This window comes from Oreochromis niloticus, linkage group LG2 (assembly GCF_001858045.2).
Source record: "Oreochromis niloticus isolate F11D_XX linkage group LG2, O_niloticus_UMD_NMBU, whole genome shotgun sequence".
Taxonomy (NCBI): Eukaryota; Metazoa; Chordata; class Actinopteri; order Cichliformes; family Cichlidae; genus Oreochromis; species Oreochromis niloticus.
The window spans coordinates 19,467,502-19,486,202 of NC_031966.2; the positions used below are offsets into that span (position 1 = coordinate 19,467,502).

Consider the following 18,701-nt stretch of genomic DNA (forward strand, 5'->3'; position numbering starts at 1 on the left):
TTATTGTTTGAAGGTAACCTCTCGCAATATTTATCTCATGAAATTAAAAATTTGTTAAATTTATATGTCATATTTAAAGCAGATACACTCACTAACTGAAGAGCTCACATTTGCTTGCTATAGCACAGAAATGGGACAAATATTAAAAAGGCCTATTAATTGTTAGATATGTGTAAGCCTTTGTCTCACACTTAACTTGCTGAAAAGGTGTATCTGAACAGCCTCAAAATCAGCATATGAAGATAAGTCCTAAATGTGCAGCTACTCTAAACAGTTTTCCTTTTTTTCCTGTAAATGAGGAACAGGGGTTATTTGAGGTCTCTCAGGCTTTTATGCCATCTGAATATCAGATTGAAAACTTTCGGTTTATTGGCCTTTAACCCTTGATTATTTTCGGAAATGCATCAGGTTAAAGGTTGATAAACATGAGCGTCCATTACAATCCTCACGGAATTAGACCAGTTCTGGGAATGTCTACTATTTTCCAGCACTTAATGTCAAGTGGGCCCCTTGCTTTGTCTCTGCATAGGACCCACTGCAGGTGACGTCAGAAAGTTTTTTTTTTTTTTTTTTTTTTTGCACGTTGATAATACCGCCAGCTCAAGTCTTTGGAAATAAGAGGGTTTTCACCTTAAACCTGTAAGCTGCAGTTCGGATCTTACGCCGAGTTGTGTAGATTGAAATAAAAGTAACAGATAAAAGAATCAGGCTAAAGTGGTTAGGGTGAAAAAAACCACAAAACTGCGTGTTTATCAAGCCAGAGCCACGTCAAAGCTGGAAAACGTGCAGAAATATGTGCTGCAGTAGAGCAGCGTGGAGAGCTTGAAGCTTGCTGTCCTCACAGCACCCCAAAGTAAGAAAGTTTATCTGAGTTTCCTAGGAACAGTGCAGCCTATCCACTGCTCTTCGTCACGTTTCATAATTTGCATTTTACGTAACCATTTTCACATTTGTGCCAGCCTGCACGACGGTGCGTGATGAACTTTTGAAGATTATTAATTTATTTAGGCTTAATAAGAACAGCGTTATATACAGACGTGATTTACAATAAGCACATGGATAAAATAGTACATCTTGTTCTGCTGTACTCCCCAGTGACACTACTAGAAATGTATTTTTGAAATAACTTTTATTTCCAACAAGATGATTATCGTGCCTCGTAGGACTACTTGTTGCTTTATCAAAGTTTTATTTTTCATACTACACGAGCCCAATAGATTACTGCGTCCGTACGGAAATGTACTCTAAAATAAAAGTGTACCACAATGATCTTACCCCGGAGAGAGAACAGTAGCCTTCTATTACTATTAGAAAAAATGTGGATCTAAACGTGGTGCTCGTATAGGTTAATGAAGTGCCGAAGCAATAATGTTTTTTGTTTGTTTGTTTTTTAAAAATCAAACAACTGATACAATTGTGAGGAATAATATTCTGTAACTCTATTTTCAAACGATGTGCTCTACTCAAAATGAAAGTCTTGACAATAATTGGCCTGGACACGCAAGGACCAGTCTCTCTATTATACTTGCCAGGCAGGAGCAGGACATTTGCTGAAATAAAAGGCATGGAGGCTGGGGACTGATTGTGTTGTGTTTTTTGCTCACGTCGGTTTTTAATCACTTGATTTCTACTAGAAGATTAGTATTATGCATTAACCTGTGCGTTTTTCCTACGCAGAGATTTAGAGAAGGGGCATTATAAGAAGTCGCCTGAAGTTAAAGAGGCTGCAATATCTGGGAGTATCGCGGCACATTTCAAAGCATTTTCTCTGCGATATTTGAAAACGGAGTCGTGCAGTGAACGCCTGCGTGTCCCTTTTAAAACAAACCCAGCGCCTGTCAATCACAGCGCATTCCAACCAATCCCAAAGCTCCCTTTTTAAAAGCAGGTTGGCCTGCTGTGCTTTTATATTGCACCATGGCCTGTTTCGAAGCATTTTTACTACCACGGTTATTGCCACAAATCAAGAGGGCAAAGTGAACGGCATGGGACTCACACCAACTTTAACGAAATTGAGTCTGGTTCCTACTTCTGCGAAGTTCACGGCCAAGAATTTCACATGCAGATGATATACAACAAGGAAAATGGAAACAGAATTTCTAGGTGTATCCTGAGTGCTGAATTGGTTGATTTTGCAAACTCATAGCCAAACTCACAACAAAACATGACAAGCCTTTCGAGGTTTAGTGGCTGCCCTCTCTCTTGCGTCAACCCCGGGGAGAGCAATACTGAACCCAGCGTGGTGCTGCCACCTTTGGCAGGAGAGCACATGGGACACCCCACTGGCAGTTCCTTAAAACTCTGCCCCTCGCACAATTTGCGAGACTACCCAGAGACGAGGTCCAGTGCATATGTTGACCATTCGGTTCCCAATTTTTCAGACTCTGGATACCCCAGTCACCGGTTAGAGCACAGCCCTAGGGGCATTATCATTGGAGCCAATCTTTCTGGAGCCGGCATGCCACCCGTCACTGATCAACTGGCATCAAGACCTAACCAACATGGAGGGATTGGACGCTATCGTGACTTTCATGGCTGCAGAGACAACAGAAGCCATACTTTTTTCACAAGTTATCAGGAGCAGGCCCATGCGTCCTCCGACGCATCTCGAGATCTCGGCAGCCAGATGATGCTGGGTCTGCCTGGCGACCTCCTCACCCGGACTCACCCTTACGGCCAAACTATCAGCCCCAAGGGAAACAGCCAGCAACTTGTCACTCAGTTCCTGGGTCTGTACAAACCCCTGAACATGGCAATTCAGCGTGGAGGAGGAGACGCTTTCCTCAGGTGCTCAAAACAAACAGTAAAGCATGAGCTGGTGTGCAAGTGGAGTGACGGCCAAGAGGGGGCTGGAAAGCTGCCTTGCTCCAGAGCCTTCGGGACCATGTATGAACTTGTCACCCATGTGACAGTGGAGCATGTCGGAGGACCTGAGCACTCTGAATATGTGTGTCACTGGGAGAATTGTGTGAGAGACAGGAAGCCTTTCAAAGCCAAATACAAGCTGGTGAACCACGTCAGAGTCCACACAGGGGAAAAGCCATTTCCCTGCCCATTTCACGGCTGTGAGAAAGTTTTTGCAAGATCAGAAAATCTAAAGATCCACAAGAGGACTCACACAGGTCAGTTAATGATAAGACAACAACACAAATAGTGATAATAATAATATTATTAATAACGGTCAATTTTGTCAACTTTACAAGCTCAATCATTAATATTTAGTAATTTTCATTTTTTACCAATGTGAACATATTTTTTATGTTTTCAATGTTCAGTTGTTTTCTTTAAAACATTTATTATTATTATTATTATTATTATTATCATCATCATCATCATCATCATCATCATCATTATTATTATTATTATTATTATTATTGTGGTGTCTGCACAGCACAATGTAAAGTGTTATGGAAATGTTACTCAAAGCTTTTTGTGACACTTGTCGCCTTGTCCGTTACTGCCTGACAGAGAAGTAGTAACACAGTTGCAAACTATGTGTAGTATAGGCAGCAGGCCTAGTGGTTTGGGTGCCTCTCCCACTTCATTCAGTGAAATTATTAAATAAATCCCGGGACACCGGAGAGTCGTGACGTAGCCGTTACGCTGCTTCTGCCTCCCAGGGACTCATCTCCTGTACTCAGGAACACTAACAGAGCACATCACACTGTGATGTAGCAATAGTTGGTAAGTACAGAGATGACCTCATTCAGTGTAAACAAAATGAGTTATATTTGAATTATTTCCTTATGCTCTGTTGACTCTAATAGACAGTGTGAACCTTTAATATATATATAAAAAAATCACGTCACTCTACAGACTAACTTTTGCCTTTTTTTCTGCACAACTAACATAAGCACGGAATCAAATATTTAAAAAAAACATATCTCCGCTTGTGTTGTATATCAAATATTTGAAAATTTGCGGAACAAGATTTAATTACAATGAAATACAGCCAAATTGTACTGAATAGCCTCTTTAGAAATAAGAGAAGCTGGACCGAAAGGCGTTTATTAAGCAGCCCTTTTTCTTATGCTGTAAATTATTTTACTAATGAAAGCAAAGAGACAGAGGCAGAACAGAGAGGCTTAATGGCATTTAGGCTATTACACAACTGCACATGCACACTCTGTTCAGCTAATCAATTTATGTAAAAATATATATTAAGATATTAGTTTTTTCTTTTTCATTCTGTTTTTAAATTCAGATAAATGTGCACATGCAAGGATTCCGATTCAGGCTCTTTTTTCTTACATCAGTCCGGCTTTTACACATTTCCCCACGTATGTGCAGGAGGATCAGGGCTAGCAGCTATAGGCAGCTTTGTGCTAGAAGAACAATTAGCATCCTGATGGCCATAATTCACTCTAAGCATGGTAACTGAATTTAAACAAATCTGCAACTGCGGTCGCAGGTTAATCTAATGCATGTTTAACTAGGCCCTGGAGCCTTTTTGATTTAGTCTGCAGATACACTGCCTCATTTGTTGCAATTAGGACCGCACCAAAGTTTCTGCAACTATTATTTGCAGATTGTTAGCAATTTACCTTTTAAGTGTCACATTCTTAAAGAATTCTAACCGATGCCTATGGGCGGCTCTGTGTGTTGCTGAGCGAGTGATTTAAAGTAATTCCACAGTGTTGGGTGAAACATGGCTGTGCACTTTTTTTTTTTTTTTTTTAAATTTTAGATTCCCATTTCATATGACATGGCCCACCCACTGACCCAGGCTACATCAACATTAGTTTACATGGTCAGGCAGAACATGCGGAGACCTGCAAACCTTTTCGTAACTCGCCGTCACTTTTCTCTTTGCACATTTAGGTGAAAAACCTTTTAAATGTGAGTTCGAGGGCTGCAACCGGAGGTTTGCGAACAGCAGCGACAGAAAGAAGCATTCACATGTGCACTCCAGTGATAAACCCTACATGTGCAAGGTCAGGGGCTGCGACAAGTGTTACACCCACCCAAGCTCCCTGCGAAAGCATATGAAACTCCACTGCAACAAGACCCAAGTCGCCAAAGACGGCGACGCGCGTCCTGGTGGTGGTAGTCACATTGCGGAGGGCAGGTCAAGCCGAGTCTCGGATGGAACCCAGATCAGCCCTCCTCATCCACCCACCTCAACTCAAGATGTCCCCCTGTCCCCAGAGAGTCGAGACGAGTCGACCCCGAGGTCACGTTTCCATCACACGTTTGACAGCAGTTTGGACTACTCAACACACAGGTCACAGCCCCTCTTGGACCCTTTGTTGTTACAGAGAGGCAGCTACAGGCCCCAGTCCTCCCAGTACCCCTGCAGCCAGACAGGTCACGCTTTTGCCCAGAGCTCAAGGACTTTCTCCCCTGCTTCTTCCTTTCAGAAAAGTATTGTTAATGGATGGTACACATGCCACAGCGGCGTGGACTCTTTCCCACCAAAGCAATGCAATAACATCCCGTCTCTCTGAGGTGTTGTTGGGACACACACAACCGGCTTAGAATTTTGGGCCTATTTTTCATGTCGTAGCTCAAACTTACAGCTGTTGTTCTCTGTACTTTCGTGAATGTTGTATTACATATTTTGCGTGACGTCCTCAGTTATCCTATTGAGTATTCAATGGAAATGTGGCAAGCTTTATTTGTTGTCGTGAGGCCTGTTCGGTTGGGTTTGGTTTAAAGCCCATACATCTCCCAAAAGTGGATTATAGGAACCGTTATGTGTATTTCTAGTTTTCGTTGTGTTGCATAAGTATTGAAGATATCTATCTTTAAGTGGGGAAAAAATGACTAAGGATTTAATGGAAATCTGCGTGTTGATTAGTCTATTCTGAACTTTGAATCTTTTAAGTAAAAGGAAGTGTCTTGCTGAATGTAGCCCTGACTGTAGGGGTCTTTCTTGAATGTAAACTAGTCTAATGTATGTCGGGATGAATAGAAATATTATTCATGACTTATGTACGTCGCAAGATAAAATAAATATCTAATTTTTTTCGCCCCCCTCAAGTTAAATGTTGAGGTTTAACAACCCTGCGTGACGGGCCTGGAGCATGAGTTGTAATTAAAATACCGCAAGGCTCAGTAGTTTTTTTCCCCCTGCCCTTGATTATGTTTCACTTTTTGCCCCATTTTTTATTTTTTTATTACACACTGTGTATTATATGTATATTTCACATTTCTGTGCAGAGTAAGAGTGTGAGTATAAACCAGTGGTCGTGTTACTATTCAAACGTTTAATTAGCATACAGTTCAACTGTACATAAGCTCACTGTATAATTAATTATCCTATATTTTATTAAAGTGTCTATATTCTCTTTGATCGGGAGTTTGTGGTTAAACCCATTCAATGCATGATGCCAAACTTTGTTCTTCCCCTTAAAACACATCCAGTGCTATTCGCCATATTTGCAAGTTTGCATTTTTGTGCAAGCCAGACCTACCGATGAGTCTGCATAATCTATATGTATATACATGCAGAGTCTATATTCTATATGTGGAAGTGATTTTATTGAGGTAAAATCAAAGGTAACTGTAACGTGGTAAGATAAAATCTTCTCAATACAAAAAAGGAAATTGCAGCCTACTCAACGAATTTAATTTTCTTAACTGCGCAATGATTTTTTTTGGGGGAGAGGCTGGAGATGTGTTTTTGTTGCGGGGTTTCGCGCGTGTTTTCATTCAGTGATATCAAATCTTTTTTTCTTCATGTTTAAGTCAGTTTATAAATTTTATCTCCTTATATTATTTCTGTGTCTTATTTAGACGCACATATACACCATAGAGCGTTTTATTTTGAAGGTGAACAAGCTGTAAAAAAAAAAGAAAAGACCTCAATTATTTATTATATAACAGGCTAGTTTATAAAACAGTCAAGTTACTCATACTTTAAAGATATTTACATTCTAAGAATTTTAATTGAGTCTGAATTTTTTAAGACTTTGAGACTGTTTTGCTAGACATATGTGCTGTTCTGTTTGATTTGGGTATTGGTATAAGTTAAAAAGTTTTTTTTGTTGTTTGTTTGTTTGGTTTTTGTGGGAAAAAAGCTCAAAATGATTCACTTGATTGCTCTTTATGGATGCACACATTATTAATAGTTAAATGTTTTACTTCACCTATAACACAATTTGGGAGACACATATGATCATATTTATTTGTTTTTTGTTCCTTCAAATACAACCCCTCAATTAAAACCCTCTTTAAAAATAAGAACAACGGTATTGGGATTTCAGTTTGAAGCCTGTATTTGTCTGTACAGAGCTTTTACTCCGCTTTGGTACTAATCCTGGTGCAGACAATAGCTCATTTTTAGTGAACTGTTGCTATCCAGTCTATTCTGAGATCACACTTCCTGTTTCCTGTCCAAGAAGCAACACCCCTCTCTAACAATACCAAAAGAAAAAGTAACTGGAAATTAAGTGATCAGGTTCAGGTATGTTCTGTAGCTAAAGACTATGTACACAAGTATGTAAAGTATAGCAAATAAGTATACTGTATGTCCTTGTCCTGCTCAGGAAGGTATAGTGCTTGGTCATTGTGAAGGTGGCAATTATCACAAATAAAGTAAAAGAAAAAGAAATTCCGCTCTACTACTATTAGAAAACGTTATTCATTGCACCTGCATGGATGTCAGCATATTCTACCATTAAACACATTAATGACTAGTGCCATCTAACTTCATATACCAGTTTGTGTAATCAGGTCTCATGTGCACCAATTTTATGTTTCCTTGGAATATTTGATTATGTTGATCTGACAGGCTTTGATATATATTTGTTCTTTATTGCAGTGAAATTATTGTACTTATAGGTGAGTTCGCTCTGATCATAGAATCTATGGGAAAAATAGGCTGAGACTACATCTGATTATGCACCCCTTACACATGTTACTTTATACATACTCTGTGATGTTACATAAGAGCTTGCAGTTGTAGTTATATTTGCTTTTTTGACGTTATTTGTAAAACAAATTCAAGCAACGTAAGTTTCCTTCTACGCTTATAAAAATGTGGAAAAAAATCCATAAAACATCTTCTTTAATCTTCTCATCTTTTTTGACTAAAACACACATTCTTTGTGTATTTCTACAATGTAACTGTTATCGAGATGGTGATACTTGCAATCTGTGATGCACTTGTTTATGCGTTCTGGTTCTAGTGTACGTTGCTCACGATACTCATGGGAATAGATCTTTTGAGAGAGTCAGATATTTTTGATGATGCACTTTGCAAATCCCTCTTGAATCTGACCGCAGCTAATTTTTGTTTTTAACTTTTCAGTGTGAGACTTTGTGAGAAGCGTCAACATGTTTTATTTCTATTTCAATAAGAGAAAAAACAGTTTTAACCTGTGTTAATGATTTCGTTGTTGTCTTTAGCGAATTGGTGCCGCTGCATCAGTACTATTTAGGTTGATAACAATAACATTCATAAGGTTGAAGTTCTTTGTGGTAAGTACTGTGATATGGCCTAACATGAAGATTTCAAGTGGCTGATATTGTAAAATATTTATATTGTGAAGTGTTTCTTTTTTGAGCAAATTTAAGCCAACCTAGTGTGCTTTGATCAGTATGCTTTAATGATGAGATGACTGAAATTATGAGGCCACTTTGTCCTGAAATGCAACAATATCAATACCTTTCATCAAATGCTTTATGTACTACAGTTATCTTTAAAAAAAATCTTAAGATATTCTGTATCTCATTCTTCTTCTACTGAACCCCAAACTGTCGCATTCTGCCCTTTTCTGCTCTGTTTCTAAAAATAATACATCTCTCCACAGAAAGCATAATAGAGGTGATCAAAAATAATTTTGAGCTCAAAGAAGCCTCTGTGTTTGTATAAGCAAAATAGTTCTTCTGTAGTGTTAGGAGTCAAAAGGTAACAACCTAAACACTGATATTCTCAGCCTCCAGTGTGTAACCCTTCCTTCATATATTCTGACCATGCCATGGGTTTTTTTTCCCCATAAACACTGAACCTTGCCACACCCTTCCCCCAAGTAATCACAACTGATTAGACCTCCACTTCTCAGTTTGCCACTTGTCCGCCGCCATCTTTACTTTTGTACTCTCTGCCTAGCAACAAGCACAGGCGCCATTTTGGACTAGGTATACAGGGTATACATCATTTTAATGTAAATAAATCTATTTCACCTTGGATTCCGGTAAATTGCTATCTTGCCCCCCTGGGCTGCTGTTGTGCCATACTTAGGTTGAGCCCCAACTGTGTAACAGGGGGTGGTCTTTGGTTTTATGCATTATCATAACCACATATGGCATCACAACTTACACTATGTAGCTGCCGTACTTTTCCGAATGCGGCTTAGGCACTGAGCTTGGTCTGAAGAGGCAGGAGAAGCTGTGTCAACGTTCATTCTGACTGACCAAATGTGTTTTTAATTGGCTCTCTGGCTTTTTTTCTCCCATCCTTCCTAGGTCAAGCCAGTGGTTCTTGTGCTTCCCACCTTGGTTTCTTTTCATCCACCCGTCTGTGCCCCCTCCCATTTTAAATTTTTTTTCCCCAGATCCTCTTGTTCCTCTGCCTCATCTATATCTATCCCTGCAGCTCCTGCCCATCTTCACCTTCCATGACTTCTTCGTGATGGCATCATAATCTCTGCCAGAGTGGTCTCATGGTAAGTAGGTATCCTCTGCTAGATTCTCCCCCTGACATGCATGGAACTTGACTCATATATCTGCTTTTTCTTTACACTGCCACTCCATGGAAAATTGCAATACCACATGGAAAACTGAATGCAGCTGCACTGACTGCTGCTTTATTTTCTTTTGCTTGCCCTTTCCAGCTAAAGAATGGTTGCCACAGAGGGGTGATGTCAACACTGTATAATAAGGGCAGTTAAAAAAAAATGAACACATTTTAACTCTGAAGTAAATTACTGGACAATATATTGTACAACTATGAAAAAAGCCCGAGTAGAGGAGTGAAATTTATGGGTCACTTGTTTCTATCTGAGAACATTTGTAAGGCAATCTGTTTCATGTCTAAGCCTGTGCTAATTTGACAGGTTGACAATTAATAAGCTCATAAAACACTCAGAAGCTGTGCTCTTATGGACGATATTGCAATCATCGCACTTATATGCACATGTTTTGTGTGGTTACGAGCCATGAAATGGTGAATAGCAATGCTGAATCCCAGTGCTATGCTCTTATGATTTAACCAAACTGATCCTTTAGTTTTCCGTCTCATCTTCATCTGCACTGTAGTTTTCTGATTTCAGTGGTGCCAACCCCCTGTGTAGTCCAGCTTGTACCAGGTCTTATTAAACTAGGCTCCTGTCACTCTTCCCTATGGGTGCTGTACTGTCAGCTTAATCCCAAGTCCCCGAAATACTCAGCTTTCTGACTGTTGTTAGAGAATTTACGAAAAATTGGTGTCACTAACTAGAGCATCAGTTAATAGCCAATATATAGCAAGATAGAGAGAAAGGTCCCGTCTATCCTTATATTTGCTGCATATTTGTCTTTTGATGCATTGCAATTTACCCCTGTGGTTGGTTCTTAAAAGATGCCTTTTTTTCCTTTTTCATTTATTATCTATGCCTTACATAACTGAAATTTTGACAGTTTTTGATGAGCCAGTTTTTGAGATTTCATGGTCTCTGGGTAAGCTGGTAAGCTCAGGAGGTAATCATATGACTGACAATGATCATTTCACATGGAGAATAAACAACAACCTAAAAGCAAAAGTTTTTTTAAGTTGTGGCTTGCAGCACTTGTTGTGGCCTGTTGCAATGCAAAAGGAACATAAATAATATTTTAGAAGTCCACATCTCTCAAAATTCATGCTTTCAAGGTTATTTTTTTTAATTTTTTTTATTTTTTGGGGGAGTTAGAGTAGGTTGTGTGGGGTGAACCGACCTTTGAAGATCTTTCAACTCCTGCAAGCTCCAGGCCTATGAGATGCACTGCCATCCTTTTAAGGGAATGACCATAACTTTGGTCCCCTTGCTTCTAATCCCTCCTCCAGACCCTTGTCATCACAGATCAACCAGTCTGAGCCTTAATGTCCTCCACTTGCTGGCAAGGGCAGCTGGTAGCTTTCATGTATGCGAAGAGTCACACGAATATGCTTCAATCTGCACTTGGACCAGAAATTGATGCCTTTATCTTCATCTGTCTTTCTGAACAGTATATGATCTTTGACATACATCTTAGAGCTTCCTGCATAATGATTCACGTTTTACAGAATGCATTTGAAGCATTGTTAGAAAATTGCTTTGATTTAGACTCCTAAAGAGCACATTGCCTTAGATTTTACAAAAACAATGCAAAGAGATCCTAAATGGCTGTTGTCTTTGCTGTCTCTCAAAACTGCCACCTTTCATTAGAAACAGTTCAGTTCTGTTGCGAGATACAGACTTTTTGTACGATTTCTCAAATCTCTGCTGTTTGAGGTTGAACTTAAAAAAGAAATTACATTGATCACGGTCCAGGGTGTTTCAAAGTGGTGAGTAATCGTCAGTGTTTAATTTTATCTGTTGCAGTATGCATTGCAAGGCGGCTGCATGATCAAGCCTGTGAACTCTACATCTGAAGGAAGGATTCTGTTTCTGATCATATCCCTATTGAAGTCCATCCATTTGCCGAACATGGAGGTGTTGACGCACTCGCGCTTGCACTCACCGGTATGTGGCGGTTACATTTCTATGTACTGGACGTGACTGTGTGTCGATATTTAGTGTTTGTAGCAGTAGTGGGAGCACATTGTAGAACGCTGTAAGGAAGGATGCATGGCAATCTCACTGTTAACCTTCAGCCTTACGAGTTCACCCCAGGGCCTAAATCTACAATGATGGATCTAAGGTGACGGGGAATAGGGGGTCTTCACACAACCTAGGAATTTCCCCTGTGGTTTTTAAATTACAGTTAGACCAAGATTTGCACTGTGATGATATTTTATATTAAGGGGACAAATGTGATTTGTTGACCCTAAAGTGGATGGCACAGACAAAAACAGTGTAATGGCATTGAGGCAACAGGAGGGAATGCAAGGTAACCGGTTGATGATATATTTATTTACAGTCATCAACAATATAATGTCCCTAGGGGACCAAGGTTTCATTTATGTCCCTTTGAAATTAAAGCCCTAATGATGGAGATTATTAGCCACTTGCTAAAGAGAGCACAGGGGCATGCGAGAGAGTAATTAGTGACCAGTGAAGCTTTGAGGAGATGAAGTAATGTATTTAAAGGCAAAAATAATCATCAGTAAGGAAGCCTGGCCTTCTATTAGATGCAGTCTATGAGATGGTAATTTGATATGCATCGAGTGAGGATTCATGCGTACAGTATCACATTAAATGTCACAAGCAGCTGCATTAATTTTTGTCTCACGATCAGTGGCATACCACCTTCACTGCTGACTCAGACCTGTGAAGTTTTCACCTTTTCATGGATGACTTTCAAAAAGAACAAGGAAGAACTGATGGTATTTATTTCAGTCCGCAGGGAATAATCCTCGTTTTAAGATATCCGAAAGAGAAGAGGGATCAAAACTCCATCTCCTATGTAACAGGAGAGTGTGTCACATTGTTCCTTTAGGTCCTGTATTAAAGTAGGATATGGCAGAGGTAACTAGCAATTTTCCTCTGCTCAACTCCAGTACCTTATGTTATCTGTTTAGTCGCTGTTGTGAATGCCATAGCATTCCTTTCAGTTATGTAAGTGACGGAATTATGCAATCTCTATAAGTATGTTTCAGAAAATATAATCTGCAACAAAAAGGAAAATATACTTATGGAAATGCTATGCCTACAGTATAACAAATACAAAATCCCCACCGTTTTGACATGCATCAGGTCAGTAATACCCAAACAAAAGCTGAGCGTGCAACAGAAGAGAGAAGAGAGGGAGTTTGTTTACTGTAGAAACAATGATATTTGTTTTTAAAAGTGTACACTTCTTGACTTTCAAGGCCAAAGAAACAGCTACAAATGAATCAGTAAAGCTATGTGTGTAATATATTTGACTCGTAATATCACTTCCTGTTTGAAAACATCATTAACTTTGCTATATGCATTAATTTAATTCAAAATATCCCACAAAAGGGACCATGAATAATTCCAAGGAACCAAAGGAAGAGAGAGAAAAAAAGATACAGCCATCACTCATATCACGCAGCTGCAGTGTAAGTACCTTTTTTCTGCCTGTGTTTTAAAATGGTGTATATTTCCTTGTATTCATCAACACATTAGGATAATGTGCCAAACAGGTACAGTGTAAACAGCTTAGAAGTCTGTTGATAATATAAATTGTAACATGTGAACAAGAGATCATTGCAAAATGGCTGACTTGACTGCCTACACATATTTTTTTTACTGATCTCTAATATAAAACAGCTTTTACTGTTGTTGCATGTTGCATGTAAATCCATACGTATAATATCATAACAACATCAATTTATGTTTTTTCCATTTTAGTTTAATTTGGGGATCCCAAGTAAGAAGATATTTTCCTTTTTTTTTTACTGTCTGCTAAGAATTGTGAGACTGGGAGGTGGTGTGTGAGTGTGTCTGCGTACGTAAGTATGTGTGTGTGCATGTGTGCATTATGTGTGTGTTAAACGGGACCTAGGCCACAGCAGCGTGGAGGACTGAAGTCCCCGTGTATTCTAGCTCAGAGATCACAGAACTTATGAAAGACTGCTCTTTGATCATTTCCATTTCTAAAATAATTTGCTTTGAACATTTCAAGTCACTTGTGCTTTTATTTATGGAGCCTGTAGACAATCAAGGAGTTGAAAATAATTAGGCTCACGCGCACATGAGTGTGGACACGTATTCCCTTTCAATCAGTTAAAACCAGCTCTGTTAATTAAAGTTCTAAGCTGTGACTCTGCCCAAATAATTTTCTTGTAAGCTACTGCATTCCTCAGATCTGTTGTCAGTAGTGCATATTTTCTTTTGGTTGTTCCTTTCTATTTTTTTTTCTTACAGAAATCCCACTGACCCATATAGTTGATCTCATTCTTGAAGCATATAATATAGATTCCAAGTTAAGAGAATAGGGGCTCTATTATTAGTCCCATTTGAGGTGCGCAGCCTCCATCTAGGTACTGCTGTGTATTTCTGAATTCCCTGAGTGAAGGCATTACCATCTCATTTGGGTGAGGGTGAGATTACCTCATGCAACCGAGCTGTTTTATCACAGAATATCTAGGGGAGCTGAGCTGTAGCTGCTGACTGTTTATTCAGGCAGCTGAAGGAAGAGACATTCCAGACACATTTCACGAATATCACACATGACAACTTGTGATGCCACCTTACTGATGTTTCCCATGAAAGGTCTCTCACTAACAACAACATCCTATTGATCTTCAGCACCATTTTAACAACCTCCTCTCACCCTCTCACACATACACACCTGAGTGGGTATGGATTGAAAATGTTAGCGGTTAGCGGCTAACTTTGCCAACACATCCTTTGGTACATCTGTCAATTAAGCCCAGTCATTGTAGGAGTGGCCCAAGAGCAGTCCTGGGCAGAGAGAGAGTGATGATAATCAAAGGTGTAAACAACGGCTCATTCCGTGGTGCAGAATTAATATGCAGCACTTACGTTTTTGTCCTTATTAAAAGGATGAGAACTCAAAACAAGAAATAAACTTCTTGGATTAAAATTCTGCTTTTAATTGGATAGATGAAAGGAGCAATTAGTTGCAGTTCAGTTAAGTTCTAATTTTCCAAGTCAGCTCATCTTAATTTTTTTTTTTAAAAAGGGGGAAATAGTAATAATGCATTCATTCACTTCTTTCATATTTATTTCACATTTTTATACAATGCCACTGCAATTCATTCAACAGTTCGGCTATCAGATATCTTTAATTTTTCTATTACGTTTGAGATCATAGTTCAAAGTTTTTTTCACCAGACTATATTCTCTTACTGTGTTTTTTTTTAAACTTTTTTTTCTATTAACACCTGTCTGGCCTTGTCAACAAAACATATTTGCCACAAACTTTATAACAGTTTTTACTGAGTTGCTTTAAATTTGAGTTATATTTCATAAACTGCATGCATTTCCGTTTTTTTACATGAAGGTAATTTTTCTTGTTGTTACTGTAGTCCATATAATCATACTACAAAGGTCAGACCTACAGGTAGGATTACTTTTTTACATTTTAGTTTTTACCAACCCAGATTCCAGGTCATTAGGTACATCTGGGGAAAATTTGACCATAATTTTGACCATTTGACTGCGTTCAAAATTATAACAGTATAGTAATATTTTTGCAAACATTTCAGCAGGTATGAGAACATTTTTAATTAACATATATTGCATTCAGTGATTACTTCTCTCATGAGAGCCAGTAGGAGGAGTTTAAGTTACAAGCAAATTCACTGCACTCTGCCACTCACAGTTTATTTCATATTCATGCTTGTGAGGGCTAAATAGAGGGATGTCAAGAATCAGAATTGGAACTATAACTGTATTTATTGTCATAGTAAGAACATACAAATCAATGTTGCTCTTTGGTGCCGGCATAAAACACAAGACGTTAACTAAAACATATTGCAACAGAACGTGGAATTAATAATAATATAAAAATTGTTAACACCGTAACTTCACGGTCAACGTGGATGCTCTGATTTATGGTGCTACTGTTGCTTTATACTGAGTTGTTTTTCAAATTTTTTATGTATTGAAATGTGATGAGCAAAATACACTTTTCAGTGTAATGCAGTACAGCTCAAATGCACATAAGACTACAGCCTGCTAAGCTGCCATTAATACTCATGCCGTTTAAAAAAAAATTAAAATAACATTAGCATCAAAACACTGAATTATATCCTTGCTGCCAGTAGATTTAAATTCAAGGCCATTGTATTAGACTACAATATAGTTAGGTAGTTAATAGTATAGTATTTTATCCCAGTGTAAACAATAAACTCCTAAATAAGTAGGCCAATATTGTTTGAGTTTATTTTGCTTCTCTGAAATATTACAAAAAAACCCAGACTACAGGTTAATGAGAAGTTCTAATTTCTCAAAGATCATAGGAGAGATAAACACCCACCGCTTTTTAGTTCCTCTCTGTTTATTTCTTCTTCGCTGGCTCTACATTTGTAGGCATGAGAAGCTCTTTTTGTAGATATACAATTTCAACCCAGTGATACTGGTGCTGTTGTAACGTTAAAGGATATGTTTCTTGTTGTGGAAAATGGGTGAGATGACTGGTAGTGTCGTTCCGTTATTGCACCGACCTTACTCATCAATCAGAAATCAAAGCTTTGACAGTTGCCAACATTAAAGGGTTGCTTCTGGCACGTCTTGTGCCAAGAGGCTTCTTTATGCTGAGCATATTAATATACTGTAGGTCATGAGCAGGCTCATCTGCTGATCATGTATGAGAAGATGGATACTCTCGAGCCACACCAGGCACAGTTCCAGCCAATATTCTTGCTGGAATCTGAACTCATCCACTACAAGTGCACTAGCTGGCTACTGAAATGAGTGAAGTATTATGACACAGTTTTTTTAATCAACCAGGAATTTAAAGTAGAGCTCATGAAAAGTAAAAAGCAAACCTGAGTTTAACTGAAAGATCCATCGCTGCAAAAAATTAAATACAATTCCTTCATCCTGGTTCCACATCTGTTTGTAGAAAAAAAAAGTGATAAGACAGTACAAGCTGTTCTTATTGTTAGTTGCATGTTGAGTACAGGCCATAAGCTCATATTGTTATTACAGGCTACTTTCAGGTTTTGATTTCAGACATTAAAAAATAATAATTAAAATGTAAACGCTTCGAGTTTCAGACCTTGTCACAAAATAACCTTTCATTCTTAGTCCATGTATCCACATTTAGGTATTTTGTCGCTATGTTTTTTTTCCACGCGGTTTGGAATTTTGACTTGGGCAAGCTTTCTGTTTATCTGCACACGCAACAGAACTTGAACCGACTCTTTTTAGCATTAAAATAGTGTCTTAAAATCTCAAGGAAGTCAGAGTTAACAGCGAAGCTAACAGCTGTAACTCTTTGATTTGCTGCTTCAGCCACACATTTATAATCATTAAGGCAAATATAGTTGTGCCCAACTTTGCTTAATTATTACCTGTAATTAATTCTTGCTGACTCTCAAGTAACTACTCATCATTTTTAATTTTAGTCCAGTTTGGAGTAAGTTTAGACATTAGATCTAAAAATGTTGAACTCTTAGATTTTAGCAGATAATTTGGCCTGTTTTGAGATTTAAAGTGTGTATTATTAGAATTTATATTGACACATTATTACTTCTACAATGAGCCTGTCTGTCTCTAGGCAAACAGAAAAAGCAAAGCCCATTCATCCTTCTGAAACCGCGTGCACAACTTCTACCGCTGACTGCTGCTTCACAAAATCACCAGCGACGAGTGCTGTTTTGCAAGGGGCGGTGTCTCTCAAAATTGAGATGGATGGTTTACAAAAAAATATGTGAAACATAACATGCATGTTTCATGATGTCAGTGACAAGACATTCTGAGTTGGCACCATGTCTCCTGCAATGTAGTTTGTGCCTGTACCAGAGTATCTTAATTCCTGTGCAGAGACTGTGATTTAGTCTTTTTTGTGTGTACCGGGACATGTTTATGGGCTAATAGGCCTTTGTTAGTAGTACTCTATTTATTTAATACAATTGTAGTGTGAACAGAAGGAATAATAAACAGGCTGACTAAACATACGATTCTTCTTTTGGGCTGAGAAAACCCTGTGTAAGGACACAAAAGGGGGACGTTTCCACAGCGGAAAGTAAATTCTTTTGAAGTGGAACTAATCATCTGAGGGATGGTTTTCGTTGTCCTAACAACGCAGCTGAATTGGAATGAGCCTTCTTTTTTGTGGAAGATATGTTTTCTTTTTTTCATTCAGAACTGATGATGATAGCAGTTTCACGCCCTGTCCACCCACATTGTCCGTCCAAACTTCTTTGCAGATAAGTCTTTACTTGGAGACGCCGAACACACGGCGGGTGACTCTTGGACTGTGACGTCAGCCTCACTCCTGTGTCTCCCGGTCTTTCTCTTTTTTAAATACCATTAGAATGAAAGGGGAATCTCACAGCAAATCCTTGCCAATAACAATTCTTTCATAGTGCGAATGGATCAAGACTCAAAACTACCCCATGTATATTATGATATGGATAATATTATGCATTCTCTTTAGGTTAAGGTTATTTAAGTCAGGTTTTATCAAAATAAACATGTATATTTTATAGAAATTTAAAAATATGAAGTTAAAAAAATTAATTAAAGTTACATTTCCTTCTTATTTTTTTTTCTCGTTTTGCAGTGTTGAAGGCTCTTTTCAAGATGAGAAAAAATAGTTCAGGCATCTTGTTGAAGTTTTGTGTGTGAACATCTTGAATGCTGTCATAAAAGCTACAATTAAAGATCTTTACTCAGACGTTTCGTCTTTATTTACATTTCAAGTCTGAAACAGTGGATTGCACATGAAATAATAGTTGAAATAAAGATTTTGATTATTTATTGTTGTTGTTTATTTTGTGAACTAAACTTGGCTTAAAGCAAAATAAAAAACATTTCCTATATCACTATGATGAAAAAACAAGAAAGGAGAGCAGAGAAACTTAAATCATCGACCTGGTAACATTTGCATGTTTTGAAAGTCAGTCAAATGATACAGGTCTTAATTAAATCTGTACAGAGAAAATTAAATGTCTCTTTACAAAGGCCTTGATAGACATTTCTGATAAATACTGTGAA

At 38.3% G+C, this 18,701-nt stretch overlaps 1 protein-coding gene and 1 long non-coding RNA gene across 9 annotated transcripts in view; both read left to right on the forward strand.

The window, feature by feature from the left end:
* LOC102078719 (uncharacterized) overlaps window positions 1-18,381 on the forward strand; it is an 81,016-nt gene extending 62,635 nt beyond the window's left edge. For 4 of the 8 annotated variants that reach the window (XR_003222007.1, XR_003222003.1, XR_003222004.1 and 1 more), the window contains 3 exons: window positions 9,501-9,611; window positions 11,484-11,624; window positions 13,047-18,381. This is a non-coding gene — a long non-coding RNA (uncharacterized LOC102078719). Of the gene's footprint in view, window positions 1-9,411; window positions 9,612-11,483; window positions 11,625-13,046 lie in introns of all 8 variants that reach the window. The other 4 variants (XR_003222005.1, XR_003222009.1, XR_002063801.2 and 1 more) reach the window with 3 other exon arrangements.
* On the forward strand, window positions 1,589-8,006 carry zic6 (zic family member 6). The gene is made up of 2 exons (XM_025911043.1): window positions 1,589-3,122; window positions 4,822-8,006. The coding sequence occupies exons 1-2, from the start codon at window positions 2,165-2,167 to the stop codon at window positions 5,445-5,447; spliced, it is 1,584 nt and encodes a 527-aa protein (XP_025766828.1). The 5' UTR covers window positions 1,589-2,164; the 3' UTR covers window positions 5,448-8,006.
* Window positions 18,382-18,701: the final 320 nt, after the last annotated feature.